Source organism: Streptopelia decaocto (genome assembly GCF_964273445.1).
Source record: "Streptopelia decaocto genome assembly, chromosome: 7".
Taxonomy (NCBI): Eukaryota; Metazoa; Chordata; class Aves; order Columbiformes; family Columbidae; genus Streptopelia; species Streptopelia decaocto.
In genome coordinates this window covers 25,905,751-25,922,984 of record NC_138661.1, presented here as the reverse complement: position 1 = coordinate 25,922,984, position 17,234 = coordinate 25,905,751, and the positions used below count along the sequence as shown (strand labels likewise).

The window sequence follows — 17,234 nt, the reverse complement described above, 5'->3', positions numbered from 1 at the left end:
GGATTCCCAAAGACAAGAAGACAACCATGTTGAGACACTCAGAAGCTGAAAAAGAAGATAAACCCCTTCTACTTTCTAGCTACATATTGAGGTTTGCCTTAAGGGCTAAACCCTGAAAGTTTAGCACTGACTTCCATGACCTTCATGTCAGACATACAATGTAGTACTTCATAACAGTAAAATCAATGAACACAAACAGTAGGCATACCCTTTTTTTTTTTTTTTTTCCCAAATGAACAAAACAGTACATTGTGCATTCAATTTCTTCCTCAAGGTAGGATGAGTGACAAATGATTGTCATGTAGCTTAATGTACTCTTGAAGGCTTTCCCGTGAAATACATAAAATCCAAACAAAGGAGAAAATGGCCTTGCAGAAGTGAACACTTTGTTTCAAATCAGCAACAACACCCCTGCTTCAATGAATTTTAATCTATTTTTAATCCTCCATGGCCTAACAAAGTCTGTATGTAGATATTAGAGAGGGAGTTGTGCATTTGTAGACCTGTGGCTGAAACACTAGCAGAGAAAATAATCTATAGGTGATGGCATCTCCAACAGTTAAGGTAGGTTTGTTATTTTATAAAAATTATTATTATCTTAAATTAAATTAAATTTGCTAATGCCTTGGGTTTTGTAGCTGATAAATAAATGAAAAATTCTGCCTTTGGATTTTTCAGGACTTTTTAAAAAGTTTATTATTTGATACTGAGCCATTTTATTTTTCCCTGTGTCAGGTTAATGATATTTTCATTTGATTTTAGCTGTGGTTTTAATTTTTAGAAACTATACACCATCGGACAATTTTGTCAAACAAGTATTTCTTAACCAGGCAGATAGTGAAAATAAATTTTATGGCTCATTGCTGTTCTCATATTCTTAAAAACTGAATAATTTGGAAGAGTGTATTTTCTTTGGAGACAAGTACTGCATCTAACCACACATTCAGAAGTGCCCAAGCCATATTTTGCTTGTGACTTTTATTATACTGTACGCAATAAAAGTAATTTACTATAGGGATAGATATGTCACACTTATCTGAATACAAGTCACACCCTCGCCCCCACAATATTTTTTTCCCTCAATGGAGGAACACAGAAACTGCTGTAGTGGCTTAGCCAAGTGTATGATCTAGCTCAATATCCTGTTTCCAACAGTGGCCAATACCAAATACTTCAAAGGACAAATAAAAAGACCCTTGCATTAAAGGCTAGTGAATCTAATAAAGAGAGTTCTGCACAGTCAAATTGGACTAGATAATGTGAGATGGGACTACATCATCTTTCAAGGTTCCTTCAATCCAAATCATTCTATGATTCTATGAATATATGGAATGTTTATGTCTTCAAGCATTATTTCCTTTAAAACAGGAGAGTTTACTTTTCTTTTTAGACCTATAGAATGTCCCAGAGCAGTTAAAAACAAAATTTTACATACAGTCATACCTCACTAAGGAGCTATCCAGCAGGGGCTGGTGATAACATAACAGTTATATCTAAGTTTCTTGCTTGTACAGGAAAAAGGAAAATGAAAAGTGAGACTAAGACTTAATTGTGTCATTGACTGTAGCATTAAAGAATTTTGTTGAACATCAATTCAGCACACTCTAGTGATACAGCTGAGGGATACGGCTTTGCTTCACTCCACTGATAAGTCTTGTGTTCTCTCATGCCTGACAAGCTTAGAAACAAGTATTAATGCAGAATTTCAGAAGTATCAGTTCATTTGCTTTGAGGTTTCAGACATGAAAAGCACAGCTTGAGAGCTTTAAAGAAAAATCAGCTGAAGTTTAAGACTTGCTGCTCTAAGGGAAGTTTAAAAATAAGTTTGTGCAACCTAAACTCAAGGAAAGGTTTGTGATGATTTGGTCACATCAGGGAAACACAGCAGGTTCAATTCAATATTACCTTATTCTATATAAGAAATTGTGTGTTTGAGTGTGTAACTGTGTAACCCACGGAGCCATCCTGTGTCTGTATTTTCAGCTTTTCTTTTCAGGAAGCCTGTTGCAGATTACTTTTTTTTTTTTTTTTTTTTTTTTTTTTTTGTGAGCCATTGATAGTTCACTCTGTATAACAGTGGTGCTTTTAGAATCATAGAATCATTTCACTTGGAAGACACCTTCAGGATCATCGAGTCTAACTATAACCTAACCTAACTCTAGCACTAAACCATGTCCATAAGAACTTCATCTAAATGCCTTTTAAACACCTCCAGGGATGGTGACTCCATCACTTCGCTGGGCAGCCTGTTCCAATGCCTGACAAGCCTTTAAGTGAATAATTTTTTCCTAATATCCAATCTAAACCTCCCCTGGTGCAACTTGAGGCCATTTCCTCTTTTTTCTATCACTTGCTATTTGGGAGGAGAGACTAACACCCTCCATGCTACAACTTCCTTTCAGGTAGTTGTAGACAGCAATAAGGTCTCCCCTCAGCCTCCTTTTCTGCAGCCTGAACAGCCCCAGTTCCCTCATCCGCTCCTTATCAGACTTCTGCTCTAGGCCCCTCACAAGCTTTGTTGCCCTCCTCTGCCCTCTCTCTAGTATTTCAATTCCCTTAAGACAAGGGGCCCAAAACTGAACACAGAATTCGAGGTGGGGTCTCACCAGTTCTGAGTACAGTGGCACAATCGCTTCTCTAGTCCTGCTGGCCACACTATTCCTGATACAAGCCAGGATGCTGTTGGCCTTCTTGGCCACAAGCAGATATGTGTGTATTACTTCATGAAGTACGTGTTACTAATATCTAATTATGATGTTACCACAGGTACATTATCAAAATTGCTTTATGACAATCCAAATATACTGGAAAAAGAGCTTATCTGGAGGTCGTGTGCTGTGGCCCGAATTTAAACTCTGTTCAGAAATTAATGGAAGAGATGCAGGTTTTGGGGAGCCAAACAAGACAACCTTATAAATAAGCTGGGGATTGCTTACCAGTTGGCCATCTGTGTAATTCAAATCTGTCATCTCAAAGTTTCTACCCATGTTCATCTCATTACCCATATATGTATAAAAATTAGCAGTGACTGGGAAATTTTTGAAGCAGTAAGAATTTGGGAACTGGAAGCAGTCAAAGCCAGAGCTGCCCAAATGGAGAAGACCATGCATTGGTGGTCAAATTGTACTGCTAACTGGAGGGAAAAATGGAACAAAGTCAGAGCAGAAAGAAATAAAGCCCGAGAGGAAGCACAACAACTGAGAATCAAATTAGACAGTGTTGTAAAAGAAATGAGCATGCTTAAAAAAATAAATCAAGATTTAGTAAGTGAGAAGGAAAACGTAGAAAATGTAGCTACTTGGAAAACAGAATTCAGGGCTCTGCTCCCTGGCACAGCTCCTCCCCGCTGGCTCTGCTGTCTGTGCCTGGCGGTGGAGGCAGCTTCCCTGCCTCCCCCATCCCATCCTGCCAGCACAGGCCACCCCAGTGACTTGCTACAAGCCCATTGTACATCTTTGTAGTCTGGAGTGATCTGCTAGACCCCACAGCTTCCAATTTTATTACTGTTTCTGTTATTTTCCTTCCCTAATGTCAAGTGATAAGACTGGGCAAATGGAGAAGGACATGCTCATTGTAGGCTCATGTATCCTTTTGCTTTCAAAAGCTAATTGTTGTCTGTTTCTTATTTCAACCTCTTTTTCCTCCCAGGTACGGCAGGATCCCCGTGGGTTTATGCAGCTATCAGAATTGAGCATTTGCAGCAGTTTCTGGGTCACAGTCTCAGACTCTTGCAGCATTGTTCCCCTTTAGCTGAACACAAACATTTTCTCTTTACTTCTGAAATATGGCTGGGCTGTGCTACAAGCCCAGGGTGCTCCCTAGAAACGTCTTGCCAAGGCTTGCACACAGTTCTTTTTTTGTTTCTGGTGCTGCTGAATAATTCTCCCTCTAATTTCTTAGCTGTGGATGAGCTTCTTGGTGAACATGAAAATGTGTTGTTGTCTAGGACTCTGATCTTGCAAGGTGAGAAATACTCTCAGTTCTCAATAAATCATGACTCCAACAAGTGCTGAGAATGCCAGTACACTGTAGGATCAGACATTAGCATATAGCTCTGTTTTACTCACTAGGCAGTACTGGACATTCTGCTGTCTTAAATCCAAATGCTTTAAGGAGCTGCAGCAGTAGCTCGCATAGCCCTGACAGGAGACTTTCATTTCTCTGGTGAAGGTCACTGCCCTTAACCTTTTCCCAAAACCAGGCTCCTGGGAGAGAGGAGATTTATTTTCCGGTCCTTGCTTGAAATTACTGTTTCAATATTTTAGCAAATGACTGTTTAATGTAATGCTCAAACAGGTTTAGAAGTCAGTTCCCAATGCTATTCCTCCTCTAATAAACACCTGAACTTCTAGCCAGGTGTCTTGTGCTCAGCTCTTGTGCATCATCTTCCTCTTTAGACCTTTGGGCACTGCAGGGAGGCTAAATCAGCTTCAACTGAAAGCAACAAAGGCACTTTCTTACATTTTGCTTAATTGGTAGCCAGATGGTTAAGCTGTGATTCTCTGCCAGGAGAGATATGATGGTGACTGCCCCCCTGAGGGGGAACTGAAGCCCCATTTCCCATTCCCTGGCTGACAAGTGACTTGGGCACTGAAGGTCTCCTGTGGCACCATTTGTGGCAGATACAGAATCAGCACATGTTTTTGGAGCGTATCCCCCTCACTAAATAGTTCAAATGATATAAGCAAAGTAGGCTCTGTGGTATTTTAACACACTGCAACAAAGCTCTTATTACCATGATTTGTATTAAAAATGGAGTGAGATGAGAACTGGACATGTAATTTTTCAAGTTTGTATCTTCAAACAGTATTGATATACTTCATGCAGAGTATCTGATCTCGGTTCTGTTTATGGTGATTAATAAAACATATGAGTGCGGGCATTGACTGTTTTCAAACTGCTTGTTAATACTGTTCTTTTCACAGATTTTATGAGCAAGAGGATATGAGAATGCTGCCCCTATTTTTTGTGCTAAAAAGTGTCAGTGTTTATGTTATGTTAAACATCCGTGTTATAGCACAAACAAGAAAATCATCTCCTTTTTACTCAGTAAATGCAATCTACTAATATTGTTTTACAGTATTTCAAATTCCTTTGCTATACTAATAACTGCAGGAACATTTAGAATAGCAATCATAATTTATAACACATACTTAATTTAAGGAGAACTAGGTGTTTTTAATGGCTGCTCACTTACTGTCTCATTAGACTACATGTAAGTCTTAGGTAAAACTAAAGAGGGGGAAGTGCAGTGTTCAGAACTTGACAGTGTGCAAGGCTCAGCACATCCTGTTCTTTGCCAGTTTTAGGAAAGAGTTATGTTGAAAACAAGATGAGGAACAAAGTCTTCCTCCCTTTTTTCACTCCCTCTTCCCACAAAATATCTTTGAAATCTTGGGCAGACCACCCAGATCCCAGCCCAGTGACTGGCAAAATTGTTTTGGGGACTTCTGCAGGATTAAGAACTGAAAACAGTCTTCCGAATTGTCCTGTGCTGATTAGCAGCCGATGAAAATCCTCTTTGCACAGGGCTGGCAGGATGACAATTCCAGCTGAGAGAGACTTGGAGCCAGTGTCTAACCTTCCAATAATGTTTTTTCTGCTGAAATGATTGAAATCCCTGGTAGCAAAGGAAAGAACAAAATAGTAAAGCCTTCAAATACACACATGATTTAAAACCCAGAAATGCATTTGTCTAGAAATACAGGTAATAATAATAACAACAGTACTTTAGCACAAGTACTAGGATTGTACAGACCTGAACACAATGGCTATGGTATCAAGGGTACCAGCTAGCAATAACCCACATCAGTTCCATATTCTGAATACAAATTAATATTTCCAGTACTGTTTTCATTACAAATATCTTTTCTGTGTCAGGTGTTACTTTACCAAGCTCAGATATATCCTTAACCAAAATCAGGCAAAGAAAGCTCCAAGGGAAGCCTATAACAAAGACTCAGAACAAATTGCAAAGGCTTCAATAATGGTAACACTGAAGTTTTTTCCAGTAGGTTTAGTTTAAGGGACTGATCAGCTGTTGAAGACAGAAGAGCATGGCTTAAATCTTTTAGTCTTAAAAGCTGAGTATCTTCACAACTTTATAACAGAGTTAATTCGTCTTTACTGGCCTTACTTCAGCCAAATTACCAGCAAAATTAATCAGCCTTATAGATTAGTCCCTACCCACCACAGAATTCTGCCAGATGCCTTGTAATTGCAGCTATGACACACTGCAGGTAAATAGCTATTTGGTATTACATCATAATTTTTAGCTGGCTTTATCACTTTAATCTATTTGGCTAAACTCAATCTATTATACTGCTATCCAACCTTCACTGCATAGCTTTTGGAGAAATTGACTGAGGAGCTTTTCATTTAGATTTGCTCTTAGAACTGGACCCTAGGGAGTGCCAAATGTCAACAGCTGCCAGGGAAGTATCATGGAATTGAGGCACTTTGTGCCCTTCAAGACCAGATCCTACACTGAGTTATTAGCTGTACAGGCATGGAGTGCCTTACTTTGCTACCTGAAACAAGCTGCAAGAACAAATAACCAGTGCTTCAGCCCAGGCAGTTTAAAAAAATCAGCAGTCAGGGACCAAACCCTTGGGGTGCTGAGCCCTTCTGCTGCTGCTGACCTTGCTGGCTGTTACAGCTGCTCAGCCCTTCCCTCTCTTGCTCAGCACTAACCGGATTCAGCCTTCTCAGGTCAGTGGCTGCCCATGTCTTCAAGGTTAGTAGCTTTAAATGGCTGCTGAAATGTAAAAAGACTGTCAGCCTTTGCCTCCTCATGCAATTATAATGCAGCAGATCTTGCCATAGCACTCACGAGTGAATCCGTTATGATTTTTCTCAACATTGTTTTCGACTGCCCTTGAAAACTTGCCAACAAAGAGAAAAATGGGGAAAAAAATCGTTGCCAAGAATGCAGTGATGAACAGCAGGAAAAGATGGGAATGGTGTTTACCTATGGTTAATGGACAAATAAGTGGATAACATTTTGCTAAACTCGTGAACAGCTATTAAATTAAGTCAGTTGTATTATCCTGGTGGACAGGAAGCCCATGACACTGGGTTAATAGCTTAATAGTGATTGATAAGGTGTGAGTTTTGATGAAACATGTAGTAATGTAAATTTTTTTCTTGATGGCTTCCTCTTTCCAGTTCTTATGTGTTGGATTAGACCTTAATCATATGGAAGAGGGGGACTGGGGCTCCTTCCAGAGTCTTCTTTCCTTGGGCTGTGCAGAGTCTACTTTTGTTGCCTAAATGTAAGTGCCATTCAAGACATCTCTGGGCTATCTGACACATCCACAAGGGGCTGCAGGTATTACACAGGAAATATGAAATATTTGCGCTCTTTTGAAGAGGCAGTTTACTGTCAGGCATCTGGTTGAGATGCTTAGACTTCACATAAGACTGCAGGCAGAAAGCAGTGAGCTAGGATGGAGCTGGTCTCAGCCAAAAGCATGTAGTTTTAGATAATAAAATAACATGCAACAATTGTCAGCTCCTGAACCTCCCTATTTCTTCTAGTATTTATTTCCAAATTTTACTTTTATTGCTACAAGAAACTGAAATATATGTATGAGAGAAGGTACAACCAATCACAAGGGAAGACTTTTTGTTACTGTAGTGCTATGTCCCCTGTTCTTGATTCTCTGATGTCACACCATATGAGATGTGGTACCTTGACTGTGGCTGCTGGCAGACCCCCACTCCACCTCTGCAGCAGGACAGCAGGAGAAAATGAAGTAGAAAAGTTCATTAATTAAGATAAAGACAGGGAGACTGGTCAGCAGATACTATCACGGGCATAAGAGACTCAATTTGAGGAAGATTAATTTAATGTATTGCTGATTAAAAATAGAGTAGGGTAGTAAGAAATAAAGACAAAACTAAACCTTTCCCCACCTCCCCTTTTACCCAGGCTCAATTTCACTCCTTCATTCCTGATTCTTCTTGCTCCTCCTCCTCCCCTGCGAGCAGTGCAGGATTTTGGAGAACGGAGGCTGCGGTCAGCTCACAGTGCGTTGTCTCTGCTGCTCCTTCCTCCTCACAATCTTCCCCAGCTCCAGCATGGAGGATGCAGTCCTTCAGGGACTGCTCCAACATGGGAGCGGGAATGACCTTTGTGTCTACGGGGTTGTTTCTCTCACATTTTTCTCCTTCCTCTCTCACACCTTCTGTGCAGTATTTTTTACCCATTTTTTACTCCCTTAAGGAGTCCTAATGCTATATGTAAATGCTGAGATAAGAATGTGGTTGAGCTCAGCTAGTCAGGACTATTGTGACAGTATCTGCTTTGCTTGAAGTTTCAAAAAAAACCCAACAAAACACAAATGCACCAAAACCACCCAAAACCCAACACAAAATCACCATAATTCATTTCATGTCTCTGAACAGCTGAATTCTTTTTCAAACGTTCAGGTCAGCCTGGAAAGAACATTTTCAGAAATATCTGCCAAACTGAAAACACTTCACTGCAACTATAATGACCAGTCTGGATCTTCGCTTAATGAAAACTTGAACAAGTATTCAATTAGTGAAAGCATTTTTTACTCTATTAACCTTTCCCTATACCTTTAAAAGGTTAAGAGATAATTTATATATTTTCTCAATTATGTATCTGCCTTTGTCTCCTCATTGACCGCCTCCACTATGACTTGTGAAGGTGTGAAAAGAAAACTGGAAGAGACTGAAAAAGTAATTAAAATTAAAGCATTTATAGTATTTCTCCCATACTTAGAACCTTACCCAGCTCTTAAAAGGAGCTTAATCTGAATAACTGGGGTCTAGATGACAATTTTTGTCTGGCTGAAGGAGTCACTTTACAATTAAACTCACACAGCTGGTTGCTCCAATAGATCCTTGTAATCCTTAGCTGCACACTGGTTCCCCTCCAATTTCTTTCTTCTGCCATGCAGAAAGCTGCAGAGTGGTGCAAAGGAGAGACAATGTTCCCTGCCTCGTTTCCTTGTGTTCCACATCCCCATTTCTCTCCTGCAAGGACAAGCTCCAAAAAACTTACCTCTGCCAGTAGGAACACATTGAAGTAGTCTCTAGTCTCAATGTGTGAAACCAGGCTTGAACTTTTCCTTAATTCAGAGCAATTACAAGGTATCTCTTATCCATTCATTCACCCATGTGCATAATGCTAATAGGAACTTAATTATCTCAACACTTCTGCCAAATATGAGGGAATTAGGCGGTGGGTTCAGAAGTTACTGGCAGAGATGTTCACCTATGCTGCTAATGGGACTGCATGGAAAATGGCACTCTCGGTGACTCCAATCACATCGCCAAGTATGATTTTTATATAAAGTAATTTGCTATAAACTTAACAATGTGACCTACAAGACAGGGTTTTGGACTGGGACTTAGAACAACTAAAGACTGTTTCCAGTTCTGCTGCAGATCTATTTAATACATAGTTACTATAGCAAATACTTTCTCCTCCTGTTGTCTCAGTTTACACATATGTTAAACAACATTACAGTAGATAGCCTTCAACTAGTCCTTTGAAATCTGATTTCCAATATGTATTGCTGTTGAGGACCTTAGACTTGTTGTTATAGTCAGGTTAGCAGGCAAACTAATCTGTTTCCCTCTGAGTTTGAAAATGTAAGAGTTCTAGCAGTCACCATTTACGTTATAACATAAGCTGATCACTGGAAGAGGGTTACAGCACTTTTTCTCTTTACTGATCTCAGCCTAAGATGGTGTTTTCTATACTGTTGCCACAAACAACATGACTGCAGAAATATGTAGAGTTTATTTCATAGCCATTGCATGGTTCCTCTGAAGGTATGACTTTTGTAGCCCAAATCAACAGGGTCGTAGTTTATATAGGAACAAATAAAGTTTGTCTAAACCTGAGGTTTTACTTTCTGTAAAAATTTAAAAAATAGGAAATTGTGAAACGCTTTATCATCTCGAGTCTTAGCATCTTATCAGACTTGTTTTCATTTCAGGTTCTCCCTGCTTCTATTAAAAAGTTTCATGTTGTTTTCATTGCAGATTCTCCCTGTTTCTATTAAGATGTTTAATGTTATTTGCTTAATGGCTTAGATACAGTACTGGAAACAATCCTGCGCTGTCAAAAGAATAAACCAGATGGCCAAAACCAAGACACATTTCCATGAATACCTGTAATTCTGCAGTGTTTATAAGTGAGGAAAATTTTTCATGTGAGTACTGAAAAATAAAACATATGTGCTGAGTCTAGACTGCCCTAAGGACAGCAAAAACAGACTTATCGCACTGCTCTTTAGGCCAAGTCTCTGTTGGAAGATTTTTAAAAGCCAGTTGATTAGACCTGTATTTTTGAAGATCATAATCTTAGGGTATGTCTGATTTTTTCACACAGAGAGCCTTTACCTCTCATCACATACTGCCTAATTGTTGAAAATTTCTGGAGAGAACTGTCTTGTGATATTAAAAATAAATGTCCAGATAGGCTCATCTGTGTTTCAGTTTATAAACAAAACGAAACAAAAGCCCAGAAGCCAAGGTCCATATTTTAATCTACAGATGCCACGGCTATTGGCATATGTAACTCCTACATAAAAGCATCTTACTAGGCATGAAAGGTAGCATTTTCCAAGGACTCTGGTTTGCTTTGTGCAGAACAGGATGACTTCCAACCATTCCCACATTGTTGGGTTCTCTTCCCATTAGCAAGAGAGGGATATTTGTGTGATTTCTAGTATTTAGAAGTGACTGTCCAGGTTAGGTGAAGCAAAATAATTTTAGTGGCCACAAGGATGTTTTTTAGCCGTTATTGTCTTTAAATGATAATTTGTATAGGCAAAACAAGCTTCTCTGTTACAGACATTTTTCAAATGTGTATAATCTTGGAAAAGTCTTCTTGAGTTTAAGTGCCATTTCTAACCATGCAGACATATTTCAAACATATAGGTAATGTATCAATGCCTTAATAGATGGATAAATTGCCTGTTTTCTGTACACATGTGGTGTTGGTCACTTTTGTTAGGAGCCACTGAATCCAGTAGCCTGATGGAGACAGAGCTGCAGCAGCTCCATGTTCTTGGGTTGAGTCAGTAACACATATTCCTCATGGGCACACGTGCACATACACAATATATACATATATATGGACAGCCACACATATTAACTCATGCAAACACAGACTGCCTAATCCTTCCCTTCCTCTCTGTCAGTTCAGGATGAAGGTCCATTGGTGGGAAATGCATACATACACATGGCATGAATCCTTCCAGTAGGTGGTCCCTGGACCCCAGTTTCTCCAGTTGCTAGCACCTGCACATGCAAGCCCCTGCAAGACAGCAGCCCAAGTCCATCTGCTGGTACTGAGATCTATAAAGCTGCATCACCCTTCAGTGTGGCACTTAGCTTGTGTCAAAAATCCTCCCTACCTGGGGCGGGAGTAAGAAGCTACTGTGTCTATACTGCACCCAGGCACCTACATGGTACCTTTGGTCTCTCTGCACAGATTGCACTGTGTAAGATCAAGAACCCCAGAGACGGATGTGAATCCAATTCAGCTTCTGTGCTGGGAACACAAGGAAATGTGGCATGCAATAAGTACTCAGAACAGGCTGTGGGGTCTGAATCACTTCCTGTGATTGTAGGAAAGCAAAAGGGAAACAAGGTACAGATCCAAATCAAAGATGCTTCATACAGGTCATGATAAACAAAATGCTAGATGCTCAAGACAACAAGGTGTGAACTATACCTTGAAAATGCTTCAGTGTGTTTTGAAGTAATTTAGATATGAACTTTCAGAAAATAATTTAACATTCTCCACTTTTACAAGGTTAATTTTTTCTTGATCACACAGATAGCTAATCAACATCCAGATTTAGCTTTTGAAAGCATTTCTTTGCCCTCTGTTTTCCTTCAATATTATTACAGTGTGTAGTTTAAATCTTCTTTAATCTACTTCAATTCTGACAGACTGAATAATAAACATTAATTATAAAGGTGCTGAGTAGGCATTATGAAAGAAGAGGATGAAGAGGAGGTAATGGCTGAGGAAGGGAGGGCAATGTAATGATCTTTCTAGTCTGCTATGTGTGTCACTATATGAGTATGTCTTTGTGTTCCCTATTACACTGAGTCTAGCAAGCAATCTCACATAACTAACCCTTGACTTCTCCTGCCACACAGTTGAACCTTCCTCTCACGCACTTGGAGCACTGTCTCAGTCTCAGTCTCTTTCACCCCTATGACCAAATGCGCATGACCTTGTCCATCAAAGGTTTGACATCTGGCTGTATCTATTGCTCAGAAAAACCCTGTTCATGAACATACTCACCTGCAGCACCCTTGAGCTGGGATTTTTCTCACATGGTTTATTACACTGGCTGCATCCTTCAGCTCATAAGCCAGTGCCATGTTGCTTCATGGGTCAGAGGCAATATCATCTGAGAAGCCTTTATGCCAGACACTGTCAGTGAGAATAGGCCTCAATGTGAATGGATTGCTGTATTCATTTTTGTTTTTTTTTCTCTGCACAAGAATTTTTTTTTCATACTTGCTTGAAGAAAAATTATGAAGAAGAAAGTCTGCTTAACTAGATATATAACCACACCATCAGTTTGTGCCCCTGAGAGCTCAAGGGATAGTGTCAGCAGTGGAGAGTGCTGTGATTGAGCGGGGTCTGCCATTGTGGCAGAAGCAAAGGCATTAATAGAAGATGCAAAGCTTAAAGACACTATCTTCCAAGTCAGATAAGCAAATGTGAATAATGTTCTCTGAGGACAGAAGTGAAGAATAAAATTCCACCTAATTGAACATATTCACTCAGGAAGGTGTATTTAGATCTATTAAAAAACAATAGCAAATATTTATGGATATGAACTGTGATTAGCAAAAGCGAGTCCTTAATTTCTACTCTTTGATAAATCCAGGTACAGAATCACAAGCTGGTTGGGGTTGGAAGGGACCTCTGGAGATCATCTAGTCCAACCCACCTGCTAAAGCGTGTTCACCTAGAGTAGATCTCACAGAAAGGTGTCCAGGTGGATTGTGAATGTCTCCAGAGATGGAGACTCCACAACCTCTCTGGGCAGCCTGTTCCAGTGTTCTGTCACCCTCAAAGTAAAGAAGTTTCTCCTCATATTCAGATGGAGCCTCCTATGTTTCAGTCTGTGCCTGTTGCCCCTCATCCTATTGTTGGGCACCACTGAAAAGAGTCTGCTCCCATCCTTTTGACACCCACCTTTGAGATATTTATAAACATGGATGAGACCTCCGGAGAGCGTTCTTCTCTCCAGGATGAACAGACCCAGCTGTCTCAGTTTTTCCTCATAAGAAAGATGGTCCAGACCGATAATCATACTCATAGCCTGCTGCTGGACTCCCTCCAGTAGTTCTTTATCCTTAAACTGAGAAGCCCAGAACTGGACCCAGTACTCCAGATGTGGCCTCACCGAGGCAGAGTACAGGGCAAGATAACCTCCCTCAACCTGCTGGTCACACTTTTCCCAACGGACCCTAGGATACCGTTGGCTTTTTTGGACATAAGGGCACATTGTTGACTCATGGTCAACCAGAACTCCCAGATTCTTCTCTGCAGTGCAGCAGAGTGTCCAGCAGGTCAACCCCTAACCTGTTCTGGTGCCTGTGGTTATTACTCCCCAGGTGCAGGACCCTACACTTGCCCTTGATGAATTTCATCTGGTTCTTCTCTGCCCAGTCCTCCAGACTGTCCAGGTCTTGCTGAATGGCAACACAGCCCTCTGGTGTGTCAGCTCTTCCTCCCAGTTTGGTATCATCAGCAAACTTGCTGTGGGTGCACTCCATCTCTTCATCAAGGTCATTGATGAACAGTTTGAACAGGACTGGACCTAACCGTGACCCCTGGGGAATCCCACTAACCACAGGCCTCCAACCAGACTCTTCACCATTGATTACAACCTTCTGAGCTCTGCCATCCAGCCAGTTCATGATCCATCTCACTGTGCATTAATCCAGCCCGCACATCCTGAGCTTGCCTATAGGGATGTTATGAGAGACAGCGTCAGGTAGACAATGTCCACTGCTCTTCCCTCGTCTACCCAGCCAGATAGAAGGCTATCAAGTCAGTCAAACATTATTTTCCCTTGGTGAATCCATGCTGACTACTCCTGTTAACCTTTTCTTCCACATGCTTGGTCGTGGCATCCAGAATAAGTTGTTCCATCACCTTTCCAGGGATGGAGGTGAGGCTGACTGGCCTGTGTTTTCCTGGGTCGTCCTTCCTGCCATTTTTGAAGACTGGAGTGACCTTGACTTTCTTCCAGTCCTCAGGCACCTCTTCTGTTGTCCAAGAACTTTCAAAGATGATGGAGTGTGGCTTTGCAATAACATCTGCCAACTCTCTCAGCACTCGTGGGTGCATCCCATTGGGGCCCACGAATTTGTGGATGTCCAGTTTGCCTAAACAATCTCTAACCTGATCCACCTCAACCAAGGGAAAGTCTTCCTTTTGTCAGACTTTCTCTCCTGCCTCTAGAGTCTGGGATTCCTGAGGGCCAGTCCTAGCAGTAAAGACAGAAGGAAAGAAGGCATTCAGTAACTCTGCTTTCTCTGTATCATCATTCACCAGGTCAGCCACCTCATTTAGCAGCAGACCTACATTTTCCCTCACCTTCCTTTTGCTGCTGATGTACTTGAAGAAGACCTTCTTGTTGTCTTTGACATCCCTGGCCAGATTTAACTCCAAGCGAAGCTTGGCCTTCTTCACAACATCCTTGCATACTCTAACAGCCTCCTTGTATTCCTTCCAGGTGGTCTATTCCTTTTTCCACATTACATAAACATCCTTCTTCCACCTGAGTTTTGACAAGAGCTCCTTACTTATCCATGCTGGCCTCCTATTCCCTTTACTTGATTTCTTGCTCATAGGGATGCATCGGTCTTGAGCTTGGAGGAAGTGACATTTGAATATTAATTGTCTCTCTTGGACCCCCCTACCTTCTAGAGTCCTAACCCATGGGATTCTTCCAAGTAGGACCTTGAAGAAACCAAAATTACCCCTGCTGAAGTCCATGGTTTTAGTCCTAGTTGTTGCCCTGTTTCCCCCATGCAGGATCCTGAACTCCACCACCATCTGTGAAAAAAAGTTGTCACCAATGATCTGTAGTAACCTCCTGGACTGTGCATGCTTAGCTGTGCTGCTTACCCAGCAGATGTCAGGGTGATTGAAGTTTCCCATGAGAACCAGGGCATTTGATTGTGAGGCTACTTCCATCTGTCTGCAGAAAACCTCATCAACTTCCTCTTCCTGATCAGGTGGCCTGTAGTAAAAATCCACAACAGTGTTTCCCCCTTGTTAGCCTGCCACTTAATTTTTACCCATAAGGTCTCAACTTGTTCTTCATATCCCTCTAGGCAGAGTTCAATACTTTCAATTTGCTCTCTCACATAAAGTGCAACTCCTCCACCTCACCTTGCTGGCCTGTCTTTCCTAAAAACTATGTAGCTTTCCATGCCAACACTCCAGTTGTGAGCTGTCCCACCATGTCTCTGTAATACCAATGAGATCATGGCCCTATGAATGCACATAGATCTCTAATTCTTCATGTTTATTCCCCATGCTATGCACGTTGGTGTATAGACACTTCGAGAAGTAATAGAGCGTTCTTCAATAACAACACAGCATATCATTTTCATATTCACTCACTGACAATATGATTTTGTGGGTGAGCTCATGGGTTACTACATTGTTAAATTAACTTATTGTTGGAAAGCTGTGAGAGGATAATACCTTCAACCTTGTAAGCAAAAGCCTTCCCCACAAATACCATGATGTTTCCGTTGCTACTGTGGTGACTGCTAGCTGGTTGCCATGTCCCGTGTCTTATCATTGTTCCTTTATTACACCACATGAAATCACTGCTTGTCAATTAGAAAGGTGTTGGATGGATTTAATTGCTGATTTAAATCAAACCAGAAAACACTTGCTCACTGTTGTCAGTCCTATTATAATACAAATCTTTGTAAAAGCAGTTCTTCAAGGAAAATTATGTCAGGAATAAAGTCATCATATAATTGTATGTTTCATAAACCCAAAGGGTCCTCAAAAATAGATATCAGTGAAGCATACTGTAGCACAGGAGAAGATTTACTAGAAGGCTTCTGGGGCTGTAGCTGCCTATCAGCTCTGCTCAGTGTCATTCCTCCGTGAACAGATTGCACTCCTTTGTAACTGTCTTCCTGAATCCCTTAAGCAAACACATCCAGCATTGCCCAAGCAAGCAAACCCTTCTGTTTGCTATGTGAAGCCATTGAGTTGTTTTTCTAAAGTCTCACTGAGCAGAACGATACCAGTCACTGAGAAAGGTAGGATCTTTCACCAAGCACTATTTTTCACTATAAAGATCTAAAATCCTACATATACTCAGACAGTGATGCCTTAGCTCCAATACTGTAGTAGGCTCAGGAAATCCAGGTTCTTCTCACGCTTCTGTCACAGGTCTCCTGTGTTATCTTGGGCAAGTGGCTTAAGCCAAGGGTTAAAAACATAATTGGTATTTTTAGGTGTCTTAACTTGGAACATTTTAAACTGTTTTTTCAAGAAAAGGAGCTCAGAATATGCAGGAAGCAGCAAATAATTTTTAAATGCTACATCATTTCTCTTCCCATCCATCCTTACTTTTTTTTTTTTTTTTTTTTAATGCCATGGTTATTGCTCTTCATAGTGAGGGAAGCAGCTACATGTGCTGAGAATTAAAAGTTAAAAACAAATCTCTTTCAAAAAGCCTTGATTTGAACCTTTAGCCTTGTTGTTCTCAGGGTTCATTAATCAGTTTTGAACCTCTTAGCATTCATCTTGATGGGCTTCAGCAGCCCAGGCATAGCAGAGTACCTATAAATATATTTGCATCTGATAGATGCCATAGAAAGACTTGCAAAGAAACAGACCCCAGACTTCAGAGAGATGACTCAGTGAGCAAAGGTTTCTGTCATCTTTCTGTTACATGAAGGCTGTGCTGCAGGGTCATTATCTTTCCTTTTTATCTTATATGCCCTACACATTTTATAAACTGTCTTCACTGGACACTTACCTACTGTTTGTTTGTTTGTTTGGGGGTTTTTATGTCTTCTTCTAGATTGTTTATTTCATTATGAAAGAACATAAGTTTAGATAGCTGCAATGACTGATTGCCTTTTCTGTCTTATTATGCCAAAGTATTTTACTTGTGTGTTTTCAATTTCATGGTGGATTAAAATATATTTTTTGTTCACTAGCAGAAGTTGGC

At 40.7% G+C, this 17,234-nt stretch overlaps 1 protein-coding gene across 1 annotated transcript; it reads left to right on the top strand.

The window, feature by feature from the left end:
- Window positions 1–2,723: 2,723 nt before the first annotated feature.
- On the top strand, window positions 2,724–3,461 carry LOC309442494 (coiled-coil domain-containing protein 102B-like; the record flags this gene model as incomplete). The annotated part of the gene is given in 4 exon segments (XM_082058362.1): window positions 2,724–2,728; window positions 2,815–2,917; window positions 2,921–3,018; window positions 3,020–3,461. Coding segments are annotated over 4 exon segments (648 nt in total).
- Window positions 3,462–17,234: the final 13,773 nt, after the last annotated feature.